At 29.5% G+C, this 21,146-nt stretch overlaps 5 protein-coding genes and 1 pseudogene across 6 annotated transcripts, besides 1 other annotated feature; all 6 read right to left on the bottom strand.

Moving 5' to 3' along the window:
- Positions 1 to 1,863: 1,863 nt before the first annotated feature.
- Positions 1,864 to 14,495: a mobile genetic element.
- On the bottom strand, positions 8,353 to 10,134 carry TVAGG3_0592810 (phage tail repeat-like family; the record flags this gene model as incomplete). Its single annotated transcript, XM_051239553.1, has 1 exon — positions 8,353 to 10,134. One exon carries the CDS (start codon positions 10,132 to 10,134, stop codon positions 8,353 to 8,355), a length of 1,782 nt encoding a protein of 593 aa, XP_051097377.1.
- Positions 11,394 to 12,095, bottom strand: TVAGG3_0592800 (uncharacterized protein; the record flags this gene model as incomplete). The annotated part of the gene is made up of 1 exon (XM_051239552.1): positions 11,394 to 12,095. One exon carries the CDS (start codon positions 12,093 to 12,095, stop codon positions 11,394 to 11,396), a length of 702 nt encoding a protein of 233 aa, XP_051097376.1.
- A 719-nt stretch (positions 14,496 to 15,214) lies between the features above and the next one.
- On the bottom strand, positions 15,215 to 16,102 carry TVAGG3_0592780 (annotated as a pseudogene). The gene has a single exon. A coding segment is annotated over exon 1 (888 nt).
- A 501-nt stretch (positions 16,103 to 16,603) lies between these two features.
- On the bottom strand, positions 16,604 to 17,047 carry TVAGG3_0592770 (protein of unknown function, DUF4108 family; the record flags this gene model as incomplete). Its single annotated transcript, XM_001314144.1, has 1 exon — positions 16,604 to 17,047. One exon carries the CDS (start codon positions 17,045 to 17,047, stop codon positions 16,604 to 16,606), a length of 444 nt encoding a protein of 147 aa, XP_001314156.1.
- A 1,333-nt stretch (positions 17,048 to 18,380) lies between these two features.
- Positions 18,381 to 19,668, bottom strand: TVAGG3_0592760 (thymidine kinase protein; the record flags this gene model as incomplete). Its single annotated transcript, XM_001314145.1, has 1 exon — positions 18,616 to 19,656. One exon carries the CDS (start codon positions 19,654 to 19,656, stop codon positions 18,616 to 18,618), a length of 1,041 nt encoding a protein of 346 aa, XP_001314157.1.
- Positions 19,669 to 19,989: 321 nt separating this feature from the next.
- TVAGG3_0592750 (uncharacterized protein) lies at positions 19,990 to 20,861 on the bottom strand (the record flags this gene model as incomplete). Its single annotated transcript, XM_001314146.1, has 1 exon — positions 20,242 to 20,838. One exon carries the CDS (start codon positions 20,836 to 20,838, stop codon positions 20,242 to 20,244), a length of 597 nt encoding a protein of 198 aa, XP_001314158.1.
- Positions 20,862 to 21,146: the final 285 nt, after the last annotated feature.

Raw genomic sequence — 21,146 nt, 5'->3', positions numbered from 1 at the left:
TTGTGCTCCCATCGCCGGATTACCTGCTTTAGTACCTAATACTCCACCTATGATAGTTCCTGCCGTTTTCGCTACTGGTGCCAAAAAGTTTGCAACGGGTTTAATAATCTTTTTATAAACCCAACCCGCAGCTTTCTTAATTCCATCCCATAATTTTTTAAAGAATCCTGCCGCCATTTCTGATTTAATATTAATTAAAAAATATATTTCATCACTTATATTCTAATTTTTATTTAATGATAAATGAAACCGATTTTAAAAATAAATGAAACAGAGGAGGAAGAAATAAATGAAAGTAAAATGTTCAACAAAAAATAAACGTTGTTAAACCAATTACTGAAATAAAAATTTTTTCATCTGTTGAAGAATTTAATGACTATTAAATAATAAAAAATTATTTGAAGAATTGACAACGTGTAAATTGAATAAAATGTTTAAAGTTGATGGATTCAAAATTTCAAAAATAAAAGGAGTGGTTAGTTTGAAATCTATTCCTCAATCAAGATTCACCTCATTAATGAAAATAGATGATTTAACAAAAAGAATAGAAGAGATTGAAGAAAGAATGAATCAAATAATTGATTTCATAAATTCAAATAATCATTAGTTTCTTAAAGTTCATGTTGAACTCATCAAATTCTTCTTCATCATTACCATTACCTTTAGCGAGTTTATTTACTCTTTCAACTTTATCTTTTGATAGTCTATCGTTTAATTTTTTCTGAAGTTTTTCGTTACCAAGTTCTAAAATTTTACACGGATGATATTTAAACCCGTTAAATTCTTTTTCCTCAGTTTTAATCATTAATCTACAAAGAACTTTAGTGAGGTGGTTTTGTTGTTTAAACCATTTATCCTTAATATTTGTTATAAATTCAATATCCGGAATTAATTCCCAAATTTTTGAATTTTCGATTAATTTACCATCAAATGCAAAAGCAATAGGTTTAATATTAAACTTACCTTTATAAAATAAACTTTGTATGCAATCATCAAAATAAACGTCTACTTGTTTAACCTGGGTGAGAATTGGTGAAAGTTTATCCATTAATTGATTCACAGTCACGAATTTTGATTCACTCATTTCTTACGAATTAAAAAAATAAATTATTCAAAAATGTAAGACATGAATTTTTAAAGTTTATTTTTTATTCATGAAAATAATTATATCTGATTTATTTTATTCTCTCGTATATACTAGATTTAAAGAAAGTAGTAGATGAGTGCGGGTTGTGTGACTTTTTTTGTTGCATCTATATATAGACGATGCATTAAAATATATTTATTTATAAATCATTAAAAAATTAACATTAATTTTAAAATAATTTATTTTTTATCTTTTATAAAAGAAGCTATATATAGATGATGTCAGATATTCCGCGATTAATTAAACATTGTTTAAATCCTGAATGGGTTAAACTTCAATTTAAAAATGAAGATTGTGAATTATTAAATGAATATGAAAGCCAAAATAAGCTAATGAGGTATAAATATAATGATAAAGAATATTTAATTTCATGGAATCAATGGAGTCATAATCAAAGACCTCATAAACGAGAAGAAGAAATTGAAAATAATGAAATGGAAATCATTGATGACATTAAAGAGGATGGAATTCCTAAATTTTGTAGAAAAACCTTTAGAACTAAGTTAGGAGCATATAAACGTAGAGTATTAAATCCTGAATATCTTAAAACATTTATTTAAAAAGGAAGACTGTGAATTATTAAACGTTAATGAATATGAAAATGCTAAATCAAAACTGAGATATAAATATATTGGAAGTGATGAAAGGTGTAAAGATAAAGATAAAGTTTATTCAGTTTCATATAATAACTGGCACACGTTAGGGATAAGAAAACATTTAGGAGATTATGGTAAAAGTTCCGAATTCTTCAAATCTAGTATGTACGAGAGAATAAAAGAAATCAGATATAATTATCATTCATGAATGAAAAAATAAACTTTAAAAATTCATGTCTTACATTTTTTGAATAATTTATTTTTTTAATTCGTATGAAAATGAGTGTCAAGACTAACGACGTTAAAAAATTGGGATTCACAAACGAGGAAATAAAGGATATATTAGAGGAGGCGAGTTATGAAGTTAATAAATATTATTTAAGAAATTGTCAAAAATTCGCGGAGTTATTAAATGATTTAGATTATGATGGAAAAATGAATAAAGATGATGTTATAAATTTCTTATATCCCACATCTGAAGAAGAAAAACCTAAAGAACCTGATGTTTTCCCTGAATATTATGAAGAACGGATTAAAGATGATGAATATGATGAAATTGAAAGACTGGAAAAAATAAGAGATGAAATAGATGAAAAAATTAAGGAATTAAGAGAAGTTGAAAAATATAATGAGAATGAAGTAGAGGGTTTAATGAATATCCCAGCTTCAGAATCAGAAGTTCAAAAATCTCATGAAGAAAGATATAAAAATTACTTTTTGGAATCTACTAAAAATTTATTAGATGGTGAAATAGATGAAACACTTTCGGAAGAAGGCACAAAATTTATTCATAAACATAAGTTACAATTTATTGACGATGGAGATTATCCATGTATATTACTTTCACCTCCTCTTGATTCTGAAAAATTCAAAAAAGCACTGAAAAATGTAACATATGCAACAAATACGATTAAGAAAGAAGACCATGATATTTACACAAATTATTATTTAAATAAATGTACAGGTGTTGATAAAGTTTTTGATTTGTTAGATAAAATATCAAAAGAAACAATTGGTACATATAAAATTTTATGCGATTGTGGTTTCATTATTGAAGATACTAATAATGTTTCATATGAAAGAACAGCACCGAAGGAAGACGAAGTTGAAAGGTCTATACCATTCGTTATTAAGAATATAAAAGATATGAAAACTTATAAACATTATATTTATTCATTTATTTCAGAAAAAATGGAAGCAACCCATAAAACATCATCTCATCATTTTATAGCTATTCATACATTCCTTTTCAAAGTTGTGAAATTAAATAAGACAGGAATTAGATTTAATGTATCAGGGTACGCATTCTTGAGTAAATTAAAATGTATTCGTCACGTCGCAGATGATAAAAATTTATGTGTTCTTAATTCATTTTATGGACTTTAGCCCTGGACTTTAAAAAAATAAACTTTATTTTTATTTATTTTTTAATTTTTTATTCTTACATAAATGAACAAAAACGGAACAGCTAAAATGAATGATAATCAAATAAGAGCCGAAGGTAGAAGGTTATTTAAACGCTTCTATAACATTCCTGATGGTGTTAATCCTAAAACTCGTAGAAGTTATTTAAATGAAGCCATAGATGCATATGAAGGATTTGACATTTCATCAGAAAGTGAGAGGTTAGCAAGAATGTTAAACGTTAATATTGATTTTTATTATTGTGTCCCTCAACCAGAAGACGTAGACATAAATAAGGTAGACTTTCCATTAGTGGAATCAATAATGATAGATCCAGAATTTGAAACAGTAAATATTTTATTAACACAGAGTCCATGTGGAAAACTTCACGCTGACAGAATTACAGACGTTGAAGCACTCACAGGATATAAAGTTTGCCCCTTTTGCAAAGAAGAAGTATATTCTATCCGTGATGACCCAGAAAGGAAAAACCAAAGAAGATTTTTAAAGCATTGTGAGAAATGTAAAGAAAATAATGGAAGATTAATTCAAGACGTTCAATTGCAAAACACACAACAACCATATGCACCACATATCACGAAACAGAAGATATATCAATGGCTATTAGCACATAATTTGCAGGAATATTATAAACCAACAAGATATTATATTACTTTTGACTTCGAAACATTAGAGACTAAAGAAGAACTTCAACTTTCTGAATGTGCAACTTTGAACGCTTACTTAAAACCATTTATGGTATCATCAACTGTCAAAATAAAGCCGCAAACGGACTCTTTGAGTCCTGAAGGTCTTTCAGACCGAAGCGGCGAGGTCGTAGACCGTGATAAAACATTTACGAGGAATTTTTGCTTAACATCAAGTGATTCGTTCATCTCTGATTGGATTGAATTTTTATTTTCAACCTGTTCATTAGTTGTTGAATCAAATATTGAACAATATGAAGAATTAATGAAGCCGCAAACGGACCAAACGGCGGGGACTTTGTCCCATACATTAAATGAAAAACAGAAGGAAGCATTTAAAGAACTTCTAGATGAGGAATTCAATAAAGTGAATATCATAGGTTTTAATTCGGGAAAGTTTGATTTAAATTTAATTCTTCGTGATTTAAACACTGCAAAATGGAAAATAAAATCAATGCTGGGTTCTTCTTCTCAATTTAAGCAAATCATTGTAAAGAAAACAAACTGTCCATATGAATTAAGATTTATTGACATCAGAAATTATATAGCGGGTGGAACATTAGACCAATTCACTCAAGATTTCGGAAACAATAAATCACGTGTTAAATCCTTTTTCCCTTATCAATTCATCACATGGGAGAATTACGAAGATGAATTATATAAAGTGGAACCATTCACTCAAGATTCATTTTATTCAGCATTAACTCAAGAAACAATATCCGATTCAGATTATCAAATATATCTCAATGATGCTAAAAATTTTGAGAATAGATTAGAATATTTTATTCATTATTGCAATAAAGACGTTGAAATTATGATTGACCCAATTGATAAAATTATTGAAGAAACATTTGTTTATAAAATTGACATGCTTCATAATCTTTCTTTATCATCGAATGCATCAATGATTCGTTACGCGTTAGCATATAAGAACTTCAATCCTAACGAAACATATCCAGAAGAAGAAAATGTGGAATCAAGTTTTGAATTAACAAAAAAGTATTGGAAATATAAAATTGATTCATATAAGAAACAAGATGAAAAAGCAGAAAGGGATACTAAAAACAATGTTTCAATGGATGACTATCAATACTATCACGATTTAATCCTTTCATCTAAATGCAAAATGTGTGGTAAAGCGTTTACATATGCTAATAAACCAACATTAGATAGAATCGATAATGAAAAACCACATACCAAAGAAAATTGTCAGTTAATGTGTTGTTATTGCAATGTCGTAAAATCAAATAAAGATGAAGATGTTCAACGTTTAAGAATCAATTTAAGAAATTATACATTAAAAAATAATTTACCAATGACTCTAGATTCAGTTGAAGCTTATCACATCCTCCGTAATGGAATTACTGGTGGTTTATCAAATGTTCAACATAGAGTAAATCTTAAAGGAATCACGCACATTAATAAACTTTCATATAATCCAGAAACTAAAACTGTATCAAATGAGGACACTTCCAACATTATGACTCATTTCGTTGGTGTTGACTTTAATTCATTATATCCTTCATCATTTTCATCTAATCCTCATGATTTCATTCAATATACTGACCATAAAATGTATATGCCGGGAAGATTGAATGGTGTTATCATTTGTGATACAGCAACAAAGAAAGCAAAAGCACTGGGAATAATTAAGAAGAAAAATACTTTATTCGTGGCTGAAGTAAAGGGTCACATTGATGAAAAATACATTAATGATTACATAAACTTTTTACCAATAATAAGAAACTTAGATATTATCACAGATGAAAAAACAATTGGCAGTTTTATGTATAATTACATGAAATCAAACAATCTACCAGTTGACCAGAAACAGAGGAAATTAACTCAGTTAGCATCAACACACAACCAATATCAACCATTTTCTTCTTATTATCTTTGGTATCTAATAGACAGATTTCATTTTATCATTGATGACATTCAATCAATTTTAACATTTACGAAAAACACTTGTTTTAATGAATTTGCGAACGAATTTATGAACGAAAGACAAAAGGCTGAATTAGAAGGAAATAAAGGAAAAAGTTTATTTTGCAAATTTCACTTAATGGATCATATGGTTACGATGCAATGAATACACAAAATTACGCAAAGACTAAAATAATGAATGCACAGAAGGCACGCGTTGCATGTATGTCAAATAAGTTTAAAAACATAAGAGAAATAGGAGAGGATACATATCAAGTGATGCTTAAAGATAGATTTTATAGATGTGATACATGTTTACAAGAGGCATTCTTCACTTTAGATAACGCAAAATACTGGTATTTGGTTTTCATTTATGATTTTATGTATAAATGCATGGATGTTAATCGTTTTCATTTCATTGAAGGTGATACTGATTCATCATATTGGGCAATCGCTGGCGACCCAAATCTTCCTAACACTCAAGCATTTCAAGCAATTGTAACCGATAAAAAATTTTATGATAAAAACATTTTCAAATTCGCACCTTTTGATTTCTTCTGTTTTGATGAGAAATTTAAACCTAAATTAAAGAATAAAGCTGAAGAAAAAGCACATGAGAAAAAATTATTGGGTTTAGCAATTGAGAAACAAGGTGATAACATGGTTGCTTTATGCCCTAAGTGTTATACATCATTCAACGGAATGATTGGTGAAGACTCCTTCAAAAAGATTGCACAAAAAATGAAAGGTGTTAGTTTAAGACAAAATAAACAATTAACACCTAAAAATTATTTGGATATAATAAATGATAAAGTGATATTTGATGGTCAGAATATTAATTTACAACTTAAAAACGGGGTAATGACTCGCTTAACAATTGGTAAGACTGCATTAACAGGAGCACACACTAAGGCTGTATGTTGTGAAAATGGATGTTGTATGCCATTTATTTAAAACACTTATTTTATTTTTATATAAATGGATAACACAGATTTAAAAAATTTAATTGATGATTTAGTATTTAATCAAAAATTTCTTAGTTATTATGAATTAAAATCATATCTCCAAAAATATAATAAAAATATAACGGGTGATGATATGGATTATTATTATTCATATTATAAAAATGAAATTTTGAAATATCATGATAAAATAATTAAACGTTTAAGAGAGAACATTAAAGAAGGAAAATATTCAAAGGGAAAAACTAAATCACAACTTAAACAGTTGAAAGATTTCAAAAATAAAGTATTAACAGAAGAAGATATTGATGAATTATATAAATTATATAAATTATATAATCCTGAGCCACAAAAGCCAAAGGAACAAAAGCCAAAGAAGAAAAAGCCGAAAACAACACCAAAAGAGAAAGTAGCAAATGTTCAACAGCTAAAGGTGCAAAACGCCCAGGTCCTTCAGACCATAAATGATGCACAAGCTTTAATTTATGATTCATTAGTTAAACCATATTCAGCCCGACTTTTAAATGAAGATCAACTTTTGGAATTCATCCTTCAACATAAACTCGAAGCGGGAAAGTATATCAAACCTTTATATACAGCATATTTAAAACAAATGAATAGAATACATCCGGAATTAATGAAGAGGGGAATGAAATCCAAAATCAAAGCAGATAAAATTAAACCACTTGCAACACCAAAACCTCCAACAGTAGTACCTCCTCCTTCAGTTAATCCTTCATCATTCACTTTATTATATCCATTTCAAACATTAAAGAAGCAAAAAGATTTTAAAAAGGATTTCAAAATATTAAATAAACCAACTGACCCAAAAATTCAACCGTTAAAGGAAAAATTTAGTCGCCCTTCATTTGCACCATATCCATATTCATACGAAATCGATCATTTAGAATATTCAAGAGGAAACGTTACTTATTTATTTGCCATTAACATTAACACTAGATATTTATATTGCATTCCGGTGTTTTTTCTCAGCCGAAATCAATGATTTTTTCATTTTTGGAATCCTTAGCGAATGAGGAATCTTTTCTCTCGTGGAAGCTTTGACCTAAAATATAATTTAGGTGAAGAGGTGAGATTTCACCTGTTTTCTCACCTCTTTTTATGGTAGTAGTGAAATAAAATTTTGTTATCAGTTATTTTATCATCATTTTATTAAGTTCATCTTTAGTTAATAATTTGAATGGATTCGCTAATGTTCCACCTTGAGTCACAACACTTGCCCCGGCTAATTGTGAAGAACCTGGGATAAGTACTCCATGAAATGATTTCATTGGTATCATTAATTTAGAAATAGTTGGCTTAATTAATTTGGTCATTTATGATAAAAATAAAATTGCATAATTTAAATTTTTTTTCTTTCTCATTTTCTCATTTTCTCATTTTTCATTCTGTTTTGGTTTCAGCAACTTTTCAAGTTGTTGTCTTGTCAGTAACTTTAATTTTAACTTTGGATCAAATATTGGGTTTCCATCTTTATCTCTTCCAATAACACCATATGGTAGAATCTTCATTTATACTAAAATAAAAATTTAAATTATGCTGTTTGCTCTTTTGGAGCTCCTAAAGTTTGTTTCACAAACATTGAGCGTTCATTGAACTCTATACCATGCGAATACAGTCATAAATGGTGGCATGTAATCTTTACTTTGTCCCGTTGTTTGTGTATATCCTGAAACGCGATGTGTATGGTTTCCTTCTCCCTGAGTGTCACTCCAGTAACAATTTATGGCAAATTTAACATCATCTTTAACATCATATCCTTTACCTTTTGTCATTCCTGACCAATCCCAATATCTATGCTTATGCCAACCTGCTTGAGATGTGCTTAAATCTATGTAGTGACTGTGTGCAGGTAAATTTTCACCCGTAATTGTTTTACTTCCCCCTGTTTCCTTTGAAGAGTTTGCACAATACAAAAACCTGTCGACTATTTGTTCCCATGCACCAACACCAAACATTGCTTGAGGACCTCTCACATCCATAGATGTATAAATAGAACCTACTGGGTTCATTAAATCAAACATATGAGATATTATAGGATTGTCTCTTTTGAACTTAAAATATAGTGTAACTATTTCGGGTTTCTTCTGGTTTGTGTCAGAATATTTTTTATAATATAATCTTATGTTTTCGGGGTATGTAAAATCTTGACTATAATATTTATTTTTGTCATCTTCATAATAGTATACTATTCTCGTTTTTTCTATTGCATTATATCTTTTATATCTATAATAATCTAAATATAATGTTTGCTTTTTTGGGTCTACACGTGCGTCAACACCATAGTCATAATAATATGGTGCTGGAGCTACGTTAGACAATGTCATATCTGCCATTTCATAAACTCTTAAATATTTCTTTTGTTCGTCTCCATATAAGTTTAAGTAGCAGTTGTTGTCTAATGGAACTTTAACTTGTGTGCCATTATTCTTTATATAGCCTACATACATTTCATTGTTATTTTTCGGAATGAGTTTATACCGTATACCATTTCTTAAGGACTGTACAAACTCCCATCTAAAATATTTGTTTTCTTCATTGACAGAAAAGTCGCCAACAATAGTTTCAATATTTTTTGTTCCAACTAAACTTTGGTATATTTCGTTAACAAATGATATATCTGCTTTCTTTGCTAACTCATCGTTAACATATTCCTTATCTGCCTTCTTTGCTAACTCATCGTTAACATATTCCTTATCTGCTTTCTTTGCTAACTCATCGTTAACAAATGATATATCTGCTTTAAGGTCTAAACATTCTGAAACCCATCCTGTATCAGCTTTAGTTTTAAGAATCTTCGATGTCCGTTCATGATACCATTCAACCCTTTCTATAATTTCATTATCTTTTTCATTAACATATTCCTTATCTGCTTTCTTTGCTAACTCATCGTTAACATATTCCTTATCTGCCTTCTTTGCTAACTCATCGTTAACAAATGATATATCTGCTTTCTTTGCTAACTCATCGTTAACAAATGATATATCTGCTTTCTTTGCTAACTCATCGTTAACATATTCCTTATCTGCTTTCTTCATTATGTCATTTAGGAAACCTTTTATGAATTCCTCATTTAAATTAAATCTTCCAATCTTCAAAACTTTAGGAAATGCATTTAATGCGTAATATCTTTGTTCTTCTGGTGGAATTGATGTTATATCATCCGTTATTCCTTTAATTTTTGAATTCATAAATAAAATTTCTTTTATATTTGATATCACTGCACCACCTTTGCAAACGAATTCGAAATGGTTATTTTTCAATACTATCTCCAAATCTCCATATTTCAACATTTGCGTTTGTTCTGCCGTCTTTGAATTATATGCATATATGGCGTATGTAATGGTCTGTGGTTGCTGTTGTTTAATCATTTATTACGATTTAAAAATAAATATTTAATCTGTTATCTCATCAGCTATTTTTTCTATTTGAAATTGCCATAATATTTCATTCATAAATTCTAAATCACAATCAAATAGGTCAGTTATTCTAAATTTAATATTTGATAAATCTTTTGAATGAAGAATAAATGAATTCCCGGATAATTGAAACGGATATGATAAAGAAAATATGTTTAAGTTGATGGATAAAATGTTTTGTATTGATGGGTAAGAGTTAGGGTCTAATGTTTGATGTGAAAATCTCATTGGGGTATTAACTTTATCACATTTGATTAAAATGAAATTAGAACCAGTGTCAGAATACAAAACATCCCCAACATCTTTTTCAAAATTTAATATCCCCAACAATGAACGAAGACGAGGAGTACAAAATTTAATTTTCAGCGGAAATTTAATAAGGTTATTTATTTCATCAAGTTCAAAAAGTTTATCAGGTTTTGATTTAAAATTTTCTTCATACCATACGATAAATGATTCATTTAAATAACTTAAAATCATGTTAATATCCCATTTCGTTATCACATTATTTATATACATATCATACGTTTTTAGGTCTACGACCCCGCCGCTATGCGGCTCATGGTCATCTTTAATAAATGATATATAATCTGAAGGGTCTAAAAGAATGGGATTAAATTTACCACTCACAGAAACGAGAGTAACATTATAAATTCCGCTAACTGTTAAATTTAATTCACAGTTATTATTCGAAATAATATTGATAATTGACATTTTTTTATTACGATTAAAAATATGGTAAAGCGTTATTTTCCAGTGATAAATAAAACTAGAATAAGATTACCTCAAGAATTCATAAATTCAACGAATAAGAAATTCATTCATGTTATAAATTTTAGTGTTTTCAGAAAATATGAGTCGATGTCATATTCATCATCAGGTTATATTTCACTTCATTCAAATTTAGTTCAATCAAACCCATATAATGACCATTTCATAAGATTTTCAGATGGTATTAAAAATGTAATTGATAGATTAAAATATGAACAGATTGACAATATCGAATTTTTGGAATTTTGGTTTAAATATCCCGATGGAAAAAAGATTGAAGTTAAAGATAAAGCTGATACTATAACAAAAACAATTACAATGACCGATCCGGATAGTGGGGAACAAAAAGAAATAAAACAAACGATAGAAACTGGTGAAAGGTCAATTATTATCGATTATGATTCAAAGGATTATTATTCGATAATGTTAATGCTTGAATATTAAATAGCCTTAACAAAGAATTTTTCAAGTGATATTTTATATTCATCAACTATTTTATTATAAATATCATTATATGTTAAATGAAGTTCAGTTGTTGTTCCGTTCTTTGATATCTTAATTGTGCTAATATCCTTTATAGGATTTATTTTTGCAACTGTTCCGCAGCATGAAACCTCATCATCTATGAAAAATTGAATCTTCACGTCTGAATCTTGAACATCACAAAGAATGGCGATAATGTGAATTAATGATTCATAAGGTAAAATAATTAAACCGGATTGGTCAATTAAATTTATTATTGAATCATAATTATCAGTTATGATATCACGGTAAATTTTCATTAATTCAGAATTAATGTCTATTTTATATGGCGCATTGCGACTGTAATCGTAGATTCCTGGGTTCTCGATGTTTGATGAAAGAGGTGGGGGGTATGTTGGATAAGTGGGAATTTCAACAGGTTCTTTACCAGGTTCAGATAAAATGATTGGGTCTCCATTCTCACGGTTTTCTTCATTCTCCTCATTCTTCGGTAAGTCACGAGTTAATAAATTTGGTTGAGTTGCTGACCTTGTTAATTCAGGACTAACATTAACTTTAACATTTTGAATAATTCGTGATTTATCATCATTTACGTTATAACCAACCGTAATCTCTGCTTTTGCGTTAGTGTTCTTTTGACTAGTGAAACGTCTTCTCATTTATATTCGAATAAAAAAATATATTTAAACTTTTATTTTGCTGGAACTTTTGAATCTATTATTTCCTGTATTTGTTCATGAAGTTGATTTTTAGCATTTTCATCGAAATTAATAGACCGAATATATTCATTAATTGCATTCTTATAATCATCTGATTTCTCAAATTTTCTTTTATCTGATTCCTTAACTAAATCATAAGTTAAACCTCGTTGCTGATATAATGGTTTCTTAATTAAATCTTTGAATGCTTGAGATAAAGCACCTGATGCAATTCTTGCTACTATAATTGGTTGGAATTGCTGTTTAAGTTCATCTTTAACATTTGCGAAAACTGGATCGAATAAAGCAACTTTAAAGAATTTCTTAGCTGGAATTTCAGGTCTTAAATTTGCATATTGACCATCAAACTGGTTAGAATATCGTGGTAATCCATCCGGTCCCTCTTCAATAGCATTTAATTCTTCATTGAAGTAAGAATATGGATTATGACGGTATGAATTAATTGGACCATTTTCACCTTCTCCAATGTATTGTTTAACAGCTTTTCCATTTTCATCAAATTGCATAGGATAATGTTCATTATATGCTTTACGTTTAGGATAATCCGTCATTGTTAATTTATACCCATTTATGACTTTAATATTTCCTTGACCATCAGTAACGAAAACTTCATTTATTCCATCAGGTTTTCCATTTGGACCCGTAATGTCTGCTTCGTGTGCTTCCCAATTTGGTCCGTGACGTTTGGCATATGCTTGAGCTTCTGGTAATGTTAAAACGTTTCTCATTTGTTTAACATCCTTTTGAAGACCGGCAACAATGTGGACTAATTCTTTCATTCCGTCTGGAACTTTCATAGTTCTATTATATGCACCCTTTTTGTTTGTTCCTTGTTTTAATGGAACCTGTAGAAGATTTGCAATTTCTGTCATGTTTAATTATAAATAAAAAATAAAAATTAATTATAAAAAGTTATTCGAATTTAATGGAACCTTTATTTAAATCAACTATTATTTTTCCATGTTCTCCTAATTGTTGATATTGTGTGTAAAGTTCATTAATGCTCATTGGTAAATTCACTTGATAAAGCATAACGTTCAACTGTTGACGACTAAAACCACTGAAAATGAAAAGGGTGGACAGGTTTGATTTAATGTTTGTGCTTAATGCTTTAAAGTATTGAACAGCCATGAAGAATGAACACTGAATGTGTCGACATTGAGTTAATAATTGATTAAAATATGATTTCTCATTAGTTATTAGTTTTGATTTCACCGCATCATCTAGAAAAATGAGTGAATGCAAAAATTCTCTATCAAAATTTGAAATAGAAAGTGTTTCAAATAATTCATCCCGTTGTTTATCAATAATTTTATCCTCTAATCCTTGCTTCTTGATTGTATTATATAATTCTTTATACATTACAAAGTTTTTTAAATAATCTTCTGCTTCTTCTTGTGATAAATAAATAATTGGAATTTTGATTAAATGCTTTAAAGATTCAAATGTATCATCTGAAGGTGAACCTGAACGGTTGATATAAATTAACACATGTGAATAGGGTGAAGTGTTAGCAATAATGATAATTTGTTTTAATATCGTTAATGTTTTACCTTTATTTTGTTTACCAATTGCTGCAGTGATTGAATTTAAGTAACATTCAGAATATGGAATTTTCATTAATTTTTCCTTAGATAGAGCATTTCTATTATCACTCAATGCTTCATTAATCATATCATCTACGTATGTATTATATACTCCTGCTAATTCTTCATAAGGGGTGGATGAATTTAAATCCATTTAATCAAAAATAAATTTATAATTTTAAACATTTCTATTCATCAATATTTCATCATATGAACTTCTATACTGCGGTGGTGTACCTGTTGGATGATATTTCAAACCTTCATCCGGTGTCCATGTCCAATATGTAGTCCTAGTAAACCAAACCTGAGGAGGATTTGTCACTTTTGAACAGTAAGTGTCATTTTCACCCTGAATGATTGGATAAGCTTTCACTTGTACTGTAACTTGTGAGTTGAAAGTTTCTAATCCATCAAAGAATATACCCGCTCCATCACGTTGAACTGGAATAGTGCATAAGAATGAAGTTTGGTCTTTCCATGTTCTAGCTAATGGTGTGCCATCATCATCATTCAGTGGTCTAGTTAATGAGTCCTCGTATTCTTCTGTGCATTCATTCACTCCATCTAAATCAGAAGCTTGAAGCATACGTGTAAAGAATATGTCACCCACTGTGGTCATCGCTTGATCGGGGAAGTTTCTGGAATCTATAGTGACCTGAAGACCTCGAAGCATTGGATTTTCTAAAACCGTTCTTTGCATTGCATTCTTCGGAAATGTTAACACAACATCTGTAACATTATGAAGAGCGTATGAGAAATCTGAGCTAATACCTTCAGGAGTGATGCAACCTCCATTTAGTGAACGAACGTCAATATGTTGAGCTGGAATCATGAATGGATCTTCCTTACTAAATAAACGTGGTATTGCTTTAACTGATTCTTCAATTAAACCGTATCCTGGTGTAATGCATTTATCCTCTAAAACTTCCATCTTTGTGCATGAAATAATAACGTCTTCAACTGTTGCGTCAGCAGATGTAGCGGCTAAGCTTGTAATTAATTTGGCAGGAAGTCCGATTTGTTGGAATTTGCGATCATATTTATAAACATGATTCATAATCTTTTCATAATTTTCATCAGTTATCTTTTCATAAACGTAATTTTGTAAATCAGCAACTCTTAACGGGTCAACCTGACAAAATACTAAAGTATCCCTGAAAACATAATATTTAAGAATGATTTCACCAAATGATTTAGGATAATCATCGAACGCCTGAAATGCTAACAAATCATTTACCGGAATAATCATATCAAAAGTGACATCAACTTCTTCATTTGCTTTCTTGAAAACTTCTGAAGGGTCAATATATTTACCACATACTGAGTTATCATATTTTTGAACATTATTATATAACGAATGAACAAACTTTTTAACTTTCCTTTCTGATTTTGGTTTATATGTTGCAAATGCGAAAGATTCACGGGCGCAATCCATCTGAAGATAACCAGCATCACCTCTTTCGGTTTCTACTTCTAATTGTTTAAAGCTTTGATTTGATGATTTAAACCAACGAATAAACGCATGCATTTAAAAGCGGCATCACATGTGAAAGCTTTATTTGAAACTAGAGTTGCTTTAACTTTGCGTTTAATATATGTGTCACCTAATTGGTTCACATCATGAGCCGGATTTGTAATTCTTAAATGAGTTTGTTTATCATCAAAATATGGAGCATCAGAGTCATAGCATGAACTTTCAAGTTCTCTATAATATCTTCTACCATCATTCTTTGCGAATATTTCATTTATCTTTTCGAATGAATGAAACACATTTCCATTAATCGGTTTAGTGTTTGGCACTAAATAGTTAGTCGTCATTTATTATTAAATAAAAAATCAAAATTAAAAGATGAAAATGAATTTTTAATTTTAATGAAATAATCAACTATGGCTGCAGGATTCTTTAAGAAACTGTGGGATAAAGTAAAAAGAGGAGCGCATAAAGTTTGGGAAGGGATTAAGAAAGGAGCAAATTGGATATTTAAGAATAAAGAAGCAATTAGTGACGTTGCTGAACAAATAGCACCTAATGTTCCGGTAAGGGAAGTATTAAATAAAGGAGATAAGGTTTATCGTCGACTACAACCGATACTAAGATAAAAATAATATTTATTTATTTTTCCACTATCTACCCCCTATTTTATTAAGTATTCCTTCAGCAATTCCACCAACTGCGTTACCTGCTTGTGCTCCCATCGCCGGATTACCTGCTTTAGCACCTAATACTCCTCCTATGATAGTTCCTGCCGTTTTCGCTACTGGTGCCAAAAAGTTTGCAACGGGTTTAATAATCTTTTGATGAACCCAACTTGCAGCTTTCTTAATTCCTTCCCATAATTTTTTAAAGAATCCTGCCGCCATCTCTGATTTAATATTAATTAAAAAATATATTTCATCACTTATATTCTAATTTTTTATTTAATGATAAATGAAACCGATTTTAAAAATAAATGAAACAGAGGAGGAAGAAATAAATGAAAGTGAAAATGTTCAACAAAAAATAAACGTTGTTAAACCAATTACTGAAATAAAAATTTTTTCATCTGTTGATGAATTTAATGACTATTATGCTAATAATAAAAAATTATTTGAAGAATTGACAACATGTAAATTGAATAAAATGTTTAAAGTTGAGGACAGAGTCCAAGACCCGGAGGGTCATGGATTCAAAATTTCAAAAATAAAAGGTGTTGTTAGTTTAAAATCTATTCCTCAATCAAGAATCACCTCATTAATGAAAATTGATGATTTAACAAAAAGAATAGAAATTATTGAAGAGCGAATAAATCAAATTATTGATTTCATAAATCATGACTCGTTGAGCCCGGGTCCTTAAAGCTCAAGGCACAAAGTGCCCAGGACTTAAAGTCCATCACTGAGTTCAAGGTTATATTCATCAAATATTTCATTATTAAATGCAACTTCTGCTAGTTTATTTATTTTTTCAATACGATCATTTGAAAGTCTATCGTTTAATTTTTTCTGAAGTTTTTCATTTTCTAGTTCTGAAACTTTATTTGGATGATATTTAAACCCGTTAAATTCTTTTTCCTCAGTTTTGATCATTAATTTACAAAGAACTTTTGTGGTTGGAATTCGTTTAAACCATTTATCATTAATATTTGTTATAAATTCAATATCTGGAATTAATTCCCAAATTTTTGCATTTTCAATTAATTTATTATCAAATGCAAAAGCAATAGGTTTAATATTAAACTTACCTTTATAATATATACTTTCTACATAATCATCGAAATAAACATCTACTTGTTTAACATTTTCAAGAATTGGTGAAAGAACATCCATTAATTGATTGACGGTTACGAATCTTGATCCACTCATTTTCATACGAATTAAAAAAATAAATTATTCAAAAAATGTAAGACATGAATTTTTAAAGTTTATTTTTCATTCATGAATGATAATTATATCTGATTTCTTTTATTCTCTCGTACATACTAGATTTGAAGAATTCGGAACTTTTACCATAATCTCCTAAATGTTTTCTTATCCCTAACGTGTGCCAGTTATTATATGAAACTGAATAAACTTTATCTTTATCTTTACACCTTTCATCACTTCCAATATATTTATATCTCAGTTTTGATTTAGCATTTTCATATTCATTAACGTTTAATAATTCACAGTCTTCCTTTTTAAATAAATGTTTTATGTATTCAGGATTTAATACTCTACGTTTATATGCTCCTAACTTAGTTCTAAAGGTTTTTCTACAAAATTTAGGAATTCCATCCTCTTTAATGTCATCAATGATTTCCATTTCATTATTTTCAATTTCTTCTTCTCGTTTATGAGGTCTTTGATTATGACTCCATTGATTCCATGAAATTAAATATTCTTTATCATTATATTTATACCTCATTAGCTTATTTTGGCTTTCATATTCATTTAATAATTCACAATCTTCATTTTTAAATTGAAGTTTAACCCATTCAGGATTTAAACAATGTTTAATTAATCGCGGAATATCTGACATCATCTATATATAGCTTCTTTTATAAAAGATAAAAAATAAATTATTTTAAAATTAATGTTAATTTTTTAATGATTTATAAATAAATATATTTTAATGCATCGTCTATATATAGATGCAACAAAAAAAGTCACACAACCCGCACTCATCTACTACTAAAGAATTCAGAACATTTCCCATAATCTCCTAAATGTTTTCTTATCCCTAACGTGTGCCAGTTATTATATGAAACTGAATAAACTTTATCTTTATCTTTACACCTTTCATCATTACCAATATATTTATATCTCAGTTTTGATTTAGCGTTTTCATATTCATTAGCGTTTAATAATTCGCAGTCTTCCTTTTTAAATTGATGTTTAAGATATTCAGGATTTAATACTCTACGTTTATATGCTCCTAACTTAGTTCTAAAGGTTTTTCTACAAAATTTAGGAATTCCATCCTCTTTAATGTCATCAATGATTTCCATTTCATTATTTTCAATTTCTTCTTCTCGTTTATGAGGTCTTTGATTATGATTCCATTGATTCCATGAAATTAAATATTCTTTATCATTATATTTATACCTCATTAGCTTATTTTGGCTTTCATATTCATTTAATAATTCACAATCTTCATTTTTAAATTGAAGTTTAACCCATTCAGGATTTAAACAATGTTTAATTAATCGCGGAATATCTGACATCATCTATATATAGATTATTTTATAAAAGATAAAAAATAAATTATTTTAAAATTAATGTTAATTTTTTAAATGATTTATAAATAAATATATTTTAATGCATCGTCTATATATAGATGTAACAAAAAAAGTCACTAAACCCGTCCGCATATACTACTTTTTATCATGAATAAAAAATAAAATAAAAATAGCATATTATTGTTGTCTTGTATATGAATTGATAGAATTCTGACTCATGATTCCAAGTCTTGATATTGGAACGAGTTTTCCATCAATTCTGGCCGTAAATGGTGCAGGATTGCCAGTAACCATGCAGATTGAGTCGATTTTACGAACTGATTCTGCAAAGGAGAAGAGTTTAAGGATATGTGAGTAAGGGTTACGGAATTCGTCTCCATCTGCAGCTGCAACCATAACTTTCTTGTTATGATCGGCAAAATCATCTGCCCACTCAGCAATGCCTTCATAAAGATGGCCGTCATCGACACCAATGACATCGTACTCTTGCATTGATGCCAAATCTGGAAGGGCATTAATAACTCTGACTTCAACAGGGACTTTTGTAGTATCTACCTCGTGGTTAACGAGCATAATAACTTTCTTGCCTGCAATTTTATGGCGAACGAGTAATCTGGTTAATTCGGTTGTTTTGCCACTTTTAACAGGGCCAATTGTAAGATTTATACATCCAGAAGTATTAAACTTCTTCCATGCTGTTCTGGATGATGATGTATAGGATTCTGCGCCACCAATCAATTCTAATTGATCGGATTTAACAGTTCTTTCTGTAAAAGCGGCTTCTTCGCCAGTAACTCTGCAAATAGCAGTTAATTTGATAACGCTTTCGCATTTAGAGATTAATTCTCCGACTTTTCCAAAAGGTTTGCGGAGATAATCGCCATCTAAGGCAGATATGAAAACAATTTTGCCCGCATTTGCAAGTTGGTCGGCAAATACAACAATATCTGGGAAGAATTGGCCTTCATCAATACCGATGACATCATATGACATCGCTTCCATGAAATGGGGCATTAATGTTGTGCAAGAAATTGCATCATGCATGAAATAATCATGAGTTGAAACTTTGTCTGCACTGTAGCGTTGATCGAAACTATATTTGTAAACGCGGCAGCGTTTATGAGCCATCTCACACCTAGAAATTCTTCTAAGCATTTCTGTTGTCTTACCAGCAAACATCGGACCGAATATGAGTTCGATTCGCCCTACGGCAAACATAATGATTTTTTTTTCTGACCACTGTCAAAATTGATAGAAATCCAGAAAAAATCATGATTCAAAAAACCGAAATTATGAATGATTTTCAAAAATAAAATTCATTGCCGTTTAACAATTGCTCGTTACAGTCAGAATCCATTATTGATGGTTAATTGTATTCTAATAGTAATAAAGGTTCTATTTCATCGCTATTTTACAATTTATGATATAAAAGGTTGAATCTTATTTATGACACAACGATACAATCAGCCAGATTTAGTAATTAGGATACATGAATAACATAGAATCACTTGGTAGCACAAAAAGGCTTTACAACCCCATAATATACGTTTAATCAATCTCATTCAGTTTGAAAAAACATTCCAGTTCCACTATACTGTATAAAATCCACCATATTATTCCATATTGCAGAGATTTAAACATAGATTAGTTTGCTTTGAGCATTTTTTTGACTTATATTTTTGAAATTTAGATCTTGTTAGAAAAAGCAATTAAACTTAGAAATTTTATAATGTAAAACTTATGAAATGTTCATGTATAAGTTACTATATCAATGAATACATTTATTAATTAAATTTTATTAGATTATTTAATAAAAACAATAATTAAACAAACAATACCAATACCAATACCAATACAAATGCAACCTGCAATTAATAAGTATTTGGTGTTCCTCTTGCAAAATCCCATGATTGAAGTATCACCAGTCTCATTTGTTTCGACATCTGCCTCGAGAGCATTGAGTGGCTTCTCGATATCTGGAATTTGCTGTCCCGCTGGAACATCTTCGATTTCAAGAGCATTATATGGTTCCTGAACAGTTGGTTGTTCAGGAGCTGGTATATTTGATGGGATTTCTTTATCAACAAAGTTTTCTGCAATTGTGCTCTTCTTTTGGAAGCCATCTTTCTTGATCTGATTGAATCTTGATTCCAACGCTTGTATATCCAAGTTCATTTTAGCGTAATACTTACGTGCATCATCTTGATCGTTCTGATCGAACTCTGGAATTGCATTGTTAAACTCAACAAAAGTATTTTGAAGTTCAGCAAATTGGCTTTGAAGTGTTGTAACCAAATTGTTCCATTCTTGTTCATCAGAGTCGCGTAATTTATCGATACCGGATAAAATTTCAGTCTTTAAATTCTCAAGCTCTTCTTTTAATGATTGGAAGTCTTGCATCCGATTTCTGACGATGAAGTTAACCTTTCAAAAATTTTGACAGATTTACTCGTCAAAGATCTGGCAAACAGCTATCATAGAATTTTGTAGTAGATTATTACAGGATAACATGTCTCATCCAAAAATGCAAAAATATTCGCTCTTTATCCTCAATTATTGAATTTCATTTTTGAAGATAACTCATTTTTACCGATAAATCACAACTTCTTTAAGCTACTTCACAATACGAAAGACATATTTCCATTGGTTTACAGCCAATTACAAATCCACATGAAAATAGAGTTTGATTTCGATTGAATAAACTGTTT

This window comes from Trichomonas vaginalis, chromosome II, assembly GCF_026262505.1.
Source record: "Trichomonas vaginalis G3 chromosome II, whole genome shotgun sequence".
NCBI classification, from domain to species: domain Eukaryota; phylum Parabasalia; order Trichomonadida; family Trichomonadidae; genus Trichomonas; species Trichomonas vaginalis.
Note: the sequence above shows the minus strand (reverse complement) of the source record. Positions and strands in the feature narration are given on the sequence as shown.